Here is an 8,446-nt window from a genome sequence, read left to right as displayed (position 1 = left end):
GAACCTTAGGATGATCCAAAGTTTGTGTCATTGACAGTTGATCAAGTTGAACATCTCTTAACTCCTGACAAAACGGAACATCTTCACTTTGTTTTTCAACATTCGAAAAATCCTTGGAAACTTCATCCTTCTGATTTACTTCTGGACCACAAGATAACACAATATTTTGATGAAGTTTATTAAATTCAACATTTCTTTTATCAACATACTCCGAAATCTCTTTGTTGCATGGGAACTGATTCCAAGCACGATTGATCCAATGATCAATGGTAGGCTTCAAATAACTATAACTTTTAAACAAAAAATCAATCTTCTCCTTAAAATCCTGAAAAATAATATTAAAATCAATAGATGATAAAAAAAATGATCAAATAGAATATGATTCAAAAACATAATGCAAAAACATATATACCTCAAAAGACTTTGAACCATAAAAAATAATATCAAATCGAGGAACAGAAGGACTGCTATCCATCCAATCTTCATTCACATTATAATATTTATCAAAAACAAATAAAAAAAATTCAAAATATATTGAAAACTTTTAATAAAATAAAACTTACCGTCATTTCTCATTTCATCATCAATTATGTTTTCTTGAACAAACTTCCTTCCTTTATCAGCATTATCCACAAAAACATAAACTGATTCAAAATATAAAAGTAAATACAAATAAAAAAAAGTAAAAAATAAATTAAACTTACCATTATCTCTCACTTGATTCTTCTTTGTGTTATCTTTAACAACTTTTTTTCCTTTGTCAGCAAGATCCAAAATCGTTCTCAATTGATTTCTTGTGAACAATATTGATTCCTTTTTCAGAAAAGATCCAAAAAAATGTAATAAATTACAAAGGAAAATAAACATAAAAACTAATTGAAAAAACAAATTACCTTCAACTTGTTGAGTTTCAGAATTTTTCTTTGAACTTTTATTCATTTTTTTTCAAATGAATATTTTTTCTCATCTTTTTCTTATGTGTTTTCTTTTTCATAACAACACCATATTTGTTTTCTTCATTCTCTTTCATCTTTTTCTTTTCCATTATTCTTCTCAAAACATTAGCAGGACTAGTGTGTTCTTCATCTACAAATATAAAAACAATTTTTTTATTAAATTAAAATATTAAAAAAAACAATTAAATAAGATTATAAAAATAAAAATATTTCATAAAAATGAAAAATAATATAAATTTGTTTCTGTTTCAGAATTTTTAACTATTGCATCATCAACAAAATCTTCATATTTTGAATGACTTCAACTTTTTCATAACCTCCATCACTAAATGCTTCTTTCAATTTATTTTTAACTTTAATTGGAGACCAATAAGATGATGCAAGATATACCCTTTCAAATGACGAAGATGACTTTGTGCAATGAAGATACAATAACTACATAACATGAAAACAAAATATAAATAATAACTAAATTGAGAAAAAATAATTCAAAAAAAATATAAATTTTAAACCTACCACTAAAAACGCAACGAGACCAGTGTATTGAGGATTCTTGACATGAATTGAATCTGATTCAAATTTCAACAAATTTTTGTTCTGATTTAAACAATCAATTACAAAGCCACACCAATCAAGATCTTTAATGGACACTTATTCATCAAAATTTTCTAAAAAATTTTGGTTGCATGTACCATCAACCATGATAGTCACATATGCAACCAAAAAATTCAATAAACATGAAACCTGAATCAGTGCTTTTTTCTAAAAGCTCTCTGAGATTAGGAAGCCTAATACTAGAAATAGAAAACTGATTCCTCCAGTTTTTAATAACAACAATCCCAGAACGACTTTTCTTAGGAATTTTCATAGAAATATCACCCATTGGAAGTCTATATATGTTAAAAAGGAACTAGAAATATCAAAACAAACATTAAGAAATAAAAAAAAAAACAATTGTTGTGAAAGATTCTTATCATTACAATGATTATAAACGATAATTTCTAACATGAATAATAACTTAGCTTACCTTGGATAACAAAATAAACATCTGCAATCATATTTATGACTCCTAAAACAAACAAATATGAATTCCTTAAATGTATATAGATAACAACTATCTTTTTTTTTTAATAATGCTAGAAACAAAGAATCAATATATGAAAAGAAAGCAAATAATAAAAACACATTTTATACATACAAACTATAAAATGTGTTTACATAAACAAAAAAACGATATCAAAAAATGACAAACTAAAAATTGATATTAAAAACAAACAAATAAACATGCAAATTTGATAAAACAAATACAGAAAGTAGACAACATAAAACAAATACTAACATAACAAACTAAAAATTGATATTAAAAACAAACAAATAAACATGCAAATTTGATAAAAGTATATTTACATAAACAAAAAACGATATCAAAAAATGACAATATCAAGTAAACTAACAATTTCAGAAACGATAAACAATAAATTGAACTTCAAATACTTCCATTAACAAAAAAACGAAACATAACAAACAGAGAAAGACGAATACATCAAAGAAAGTATAAATAATTCAATTAAAAAAAACAACGATATCAAAAAGTGATAATATCACATAATCTAACCATTACAGCAACGACAATCAATAAATAGAACTTAAAACACTTCGATTAACAGAAAATCGAACAAAAAGACACAGACAAAGATGAAGAAAGAAAATATAGCAAAAAAAGAAAAAACTAGGGTTTCGTAATAATTAAAAAAACGAAAAAGCTGAATAAATGACAAATAATCGATGAATCTGAACAACAATATAGCAAAAACTAACAATAAGGACTTTATTATACATAAAGAAATCAAACACGAACTTAATAACATAAAAACTAAAAAACAAAAGTGTACTTGCTTCCATAAGATCAATATGAGAACTGCGAAGATTAAACACGATGATTGAAAGAGTATTACGACTTCGAACGACAAGATTATACGATCGATGCTTGAGAATTTGATACACTGAAACAGCAAAAAAGAATGAAGAAAATGGGGGGAGAACGAAATAAGACGGTAACAAGAGTTTATTTTTGCAAATGACGATTGAGCCATCAAAACAATTACCACTCGACGGAAAATGACAAAAAGTTCGATATAATTTCAAAAATGCCACCGTCATTTTTATTAAAAAATACAATTAAATCAAAAACATCATAGTCATTCAATTTTTTAGACGGAGGACCAAGATTCGTCCTTGCAGTCCTCACCAAAAAAGAAGTCCTCACCCGATCTCTCTCTCTCTCTCTCTCTCTCTATATATATATATATATATATATATATATATATATATATATATATATATATATATATATATATATATATATATATATATATATTAGTTTTGATATCTTTGGATTGTCACTTGTAATTGTAAGTTATAATAAAACGATAATTAATTTAAGAACAAAGCATGTGGGTATCCTTTATCAAAATGCATACTCTAGCACAAAACATATCACACCAAATATTGTACATTTTTGTAATTTTTTGTCTAAACATTTACAAAAAAGGCATCCTTACGTATGCAGAAAAACTTGAATTAAATCATTAATCATTGTTAAAAAGCAAATATAATTGTTACACCACAAGAGACAATTATATTTTTTCCATTTTCATAATAATCCCCATTTCTAAAAAAAAATTAATGAATATCATTTTTCTCATTTATTACTCTCAACAAACTTCTTGCTCTCCAACCCCAATCCGCTTTCTTCTTATTTATATGCATATCTGTTCTCACTCCTTTCTAAGCATTCTACACTCACAATTTCTTGAAATGGGGGTTTTCATTGTTGCTGCTATCTTCTTCATGCAAATCTATATCACCGGAGCCAAGGTTCCGGCGGTGATTGTGTTCGGAGATTCCTCTGTAGATGCCGGAAACAACAATCAACTTCAAACGGTTTTGAAGAGCAATTTCCGGCCTTACGGACGTGATTTCTTCGGCGGAAAGGCTACCGGAAGATTTTCCAATGGACGTGTTCCGCCTGATTTTATATCGGAGTCGTATGGTCTGCGGCCGTATGTGCCGGCGTACTTGGATCCGGCGTATAACATATCGGATTTTGCTACCGGAGTTTGTTTTGCTTCTGCTGGCACAGGTTACGACAATGCTACTTCCGATGTGCTTGTAAGTCTCTCTCTCTCTCTCTCTCAGATTGCTCTTTCATTCGATGAAGAAATCGCGATTATTTCATTTGATCAAAGTAATTCGATTATGAAGAAATCGCGATTGTTTCATTTGATCAAAAATAATTCGATGAAGAAATCATATGATTGTACGGAGTACGAACTGTTTGTTAGCTGCAGGATTCATCATTCATGTTTGTTTCTAGAAGTTTCTTAATAGCAAAATGCGTTTTTCATCATAAAATTACACTGATATTTTACATCAAACAGAGTGATTTTGATAAAACTGGAATCAAAGTTAAACTACATTCATGAAATTGATTTTGCAGTAAAATGAATATTAATTTTGAATACCTTTAAACACGAAGAAGTAAATGAATTTAATGATTTGTTCATCAAAAATTGTTATCTGAATTATTTAATTCTGTTCAGTCTCTACATGTGATTTCTTATAATCATAAAGATCACTCAAACAGCTCACCACCATTAATAGCTTAACTAATAAAGCGATCACCTTGAGAAAATTTGAAAAAAAATAATAATCTGTAATTAAAAATCAGGATAAGATTTACTAATGCTTAATTTTCCTTTAATGCGTTAATTATCAATGATATATTTATATTAATTTTATTCTGTTATTTAGATTAGATTTTCTGTTATTCCAAATTTGGTATAACGTTCAAAGGTATCTATAATATTTGGTTGGTTTCGCAAAGTATGTTGACTGGTGTGAAGTATTTTAAAAGCCGCCTTTTTAAGTAAGAAACAAATTATTGATTTATTTTATTTCTACCAACCCAAACAAACACACAAACTGTATTTAATATATTGAAGTTTTGAAAAATTTAATTTTGCAAAATGACAATTTTTTAAGCTATCAGTTATTCATAAAATACTCACATATTTTGTAAAACATAATTTTGCAAATTATTATAACTTATGAAATATCTTTATTTATGTTCTTCATTAAAGAAATCTTTCAATGCTATTTAATGCACGAAATAATAGGTATTTTCATAAATAGTTTTCGAAAAAATGTATTAAATGTTTCATAAAGTATGAATGATTTTTCGTAAAAGAAAAGCAATTCAAAATTATTCACATTTTTTAAAATATAAATAATTTCATAAAATATTTTTAAATTTCCAAAAATTCATTTTTTTTTTTTTTTTTGCAAAAAGTGATTATTATGTGACAATTTTCCAAAATGTTATGATTTCAGGAGACGATATATCTCATTTTGATCGGTGATGAACCCATTTATAAATAATTAAATACTGACATTAAAGGTCATTAATAATAAAATACAACGTATTTTATTGATTTGTTTATTATATTATATATTCCTTTTATTTTTCTTATTGTATTTTGAAATTTCCATAAAATTATAAAAACATTTTACATGAAATTTTCATTATTATAGCTAGATAGAAATTTTCATAATATAACATTTTAACAAGAAAAAAAAAGAAGCTTAAACTAGCCAACCCAATTTTGTCTAAATAATATCAAATCAAAGTTTTTTTATTTTATTTTATTTTTTTATTCTTTCTTTAAGTCATGCATGAGTAAAGTGGCTGAATGTGTAGCAACGTTTTTTTAGCTTACCTGTTAAGTAATTCGTTTAGATTAAGTGCTTAACAGGTTAAGCAAAATACTGATAAATTTGATTTTCTGAATACAGTCAGTGATACCTCTGTGGAGGGAGGTAGAGTACTACAAGGACTACCAATCAAAACTTCGAGCTCATTTAGGCGTCGAAAAAGCCAACACTGTTATATCCGAAGCAGTGTACCTTATAAGCATGGGTACAAACGACTTTCTTGAGAACTACTACTCGCTTCCCAACCGAAAATCACAATACAACGTTACTCAATATCAAAATTTCCTTGCCAACATTGCCGAGTGGCTAATAAAAGACCTTTATGCCCTCGGTGCTAGAAAAATTTCCTTGGGAGGCCTTCCTCCCATGGGTTGTTTGCCATTAGAGCGAACAACCAGCTTTTTTGCAGGAAATGGAGATACATGTAAGGATGAGTATAACAAGGTGGCGTTGGTGTTTAATGAGAAGTTGAATGGGTTGGTGGAGAGGTTGAATGATGAGCTTTCTGGGGCTAAAATCGTCTTTTCCAATCCGTATGCTATTTTTCAGCAAATTGTCCGAAAACCATCCACTTTTGGTAATTTTCGCTTCTCTTCACTCACTCGAAAACTTCGGATCCAGTATGTACATTGTCCCTGTTTGTTACACTGATGATGTGTGTATTGTGTCTGACATGCATTTGATGATTCCCACGTAATGAGATAAAAAATTATAATTTTATTTAACATTAAAAAGAAGAATAATGTAGGAAAATAACTTGATGTGGACCTCTTACACATTTGATAGCGACATTTATGTTAGTCTTTTGATAACTTTAAATTTGGTGTAGTTTAGGACCACAAAAAAAATTATTAGTTTTGTTCGTAGATTTTATTTTAGTTTTGGTCCCCTTTACTTACATTATAACTTTTAAGTACATAAAATCCAGTTAAAATGATTGCTTGATCTTTTTTTTCTTTTTAATATTATTATGAGAAATTAATATCATATTATTTTTTTCACTTACATATCATCATATATATTAATTTTTACATTGCTATATTTAATAAAATTAATAATGTATTTTTTGAAATATTACGAGTAGGTTTCTATTTAATTCGTTTGTCGTTTCCAAAATAATAATAATAATAATAAATAAGGAACAATGTTATGGTTTACTCTTATAACATCCGTCATTTAAAATATTTATATCAACTATTCATCATTGTTTTGAATAAATGGATAATAACATTATTATTTTATATAAATAAATAAACACAAATTTAATACAATTTAATCAAGTGTAGGTGCATTGCATTCAATAATGTTGGGTGGCAAACTGGCAAATGCATGGCATGCCACACATTATGACAAAGCTTAAAAACATTACATTAAATTGTCAAACATATGTACAAGTACAACAAGTACAAATATCTCCCCACCCGTATACACAATATTCGTCATACAATGTTACAAAATAATATATTTGTTTTAAAATTAATAAAAATTTTATATAATAAATAACTAACTAAAATTTTATACAGGATTTGAGACAGCAGCTGTGGCATGTTGTGCGACAGGATTCTTTGAGATGGGATATATGTGTGATCAATACAATCCGTTTACGTGTTCGGATGCAAGCAAATTTGTATTTTGGGATTCTTTTCATCCAACTGAAAAAACCAATCGTATTATCTCCCAACATTTGTTTAAAACTGTTCTTTCTAAATTCTCTTCGTAACTTTTGGTGATATATAAATAAAAAACCAGAAAGGAAGATATGAATTTGGAATTTGTGTGGTATGTTCTATTATTTATACTTGTTGTATTTCGAATCAGAGGTTACGTATGATGTATAAAGAGGTTTTATGTTGTTGATTTTGTATTGTTTCCTTTGGTCTTGGTTATGTATGATGTATGAATGTGCATGCTATATTTGCTTTGTGAGGTGGGGTTTGATCGTGATGAATGAACAAAACTATCTATCGAACGGAAATAATCTTACCTAGTGTGCAATTACAAGGTGAGAAAAAACAAACATATGCAATGTTGGTAGAAGGAAAAAACTTTGAAGGATGGAACTATGTTAGAGGTTCTTGGGTTCGGATGGAATTCAAATCCCATAGTGTGTGTTTAAAGTTCAAACAAAATGATGGGATGAAATAAATATTTAAAGAAACCAAACCTTTTGACGAAGAACTTCATGCAAAATGAAAGGATAGTGTAGGTAGAGATTGTTGGTCTACCTTCGCATGTATGGATCCCAAGTGCGTTTAAGAGAGTGTCGAGCCAATGAGGTGTTGTGATGTGTATGGACGATAATCAAGAAGATAATATATATATATATATATATATATATATATATATATATATATATATATATATATATATATATATATATATGTGTGTGTGTGTGTGTGTGTGTGTGTGTGAAGGGTGTGTACTAAAACCAAGGTGTCCTCCTTAATATCAGATTTGATATTTGTAACTATTGTGGGGATGAAATAAATTGTAAAGGTGAGAGAAATTTTCGGATGGGTACCGAGGATTCTCATTGATGAATGTAATTCTGAAACAAATTATAAGAATAAATTTATCGAAGGATGTGTAACAACCCATATTTTTCATAAACACTAAACATTTAAATTCGTGGAAGAAATAGTGTTTACATGGCAATACAAACATCGGAGTTTCAAAAATCCTTAAAAGTATTCCTAGAAACATCAACGGGTGTTACC

At 28.0% G+C, this 8,446-nt stretch overlaps 1 protein-coding gene across 1 annotated transcript; it reads left to right on the top strand.

Annotated features, from left to right (window-relative positions):
• Positions 1-3,735: 3,735 nt before the first annotated feature.
• LOC111902816 (GDSL esterase/lipase At4g26790) lies at positions 3,736-7,586 on the top strand. Its single transcript, XM_023898631.3, has 3 exons — positions 3,736-4,127; positions 5,811-6,306; positions 7,253-7,586. Exons 1-3 carry the CDS (start codon positions 3,774-3,776, stop codon positions 7,447-7,449), a joined length of 1,047 nt encoding a protein of 348 aa, XP_023754399.1. The 5' UTR covers positions 3,736-3,773; the 3' UTR covers positions 7,450-7,586.
• Positions 7,587-8,446: the final 860 nt, after the last annotated feature.

This window comes from Lactuca sativa, chromosome 7, assembly GCF_002870075.4.
Source record: "Lactuca sativa cultivar Salinas chromosome 7, Lsat_Salinas_v11, whole genome shotgun sequence".
In the NCBI taxonomy this organism is placed as follows: Eukaryota; Viridiplantae; Streptophyta; class Magnoliopsida; order Asterales; family Asteraceae; genus Lactuca; species Lactuca sativa.
The sequence above is the reverse complement of the archived record's forward strand: the minus strand, read 5'-3'. Positions and strand labels throughout refer to the sequence as shown.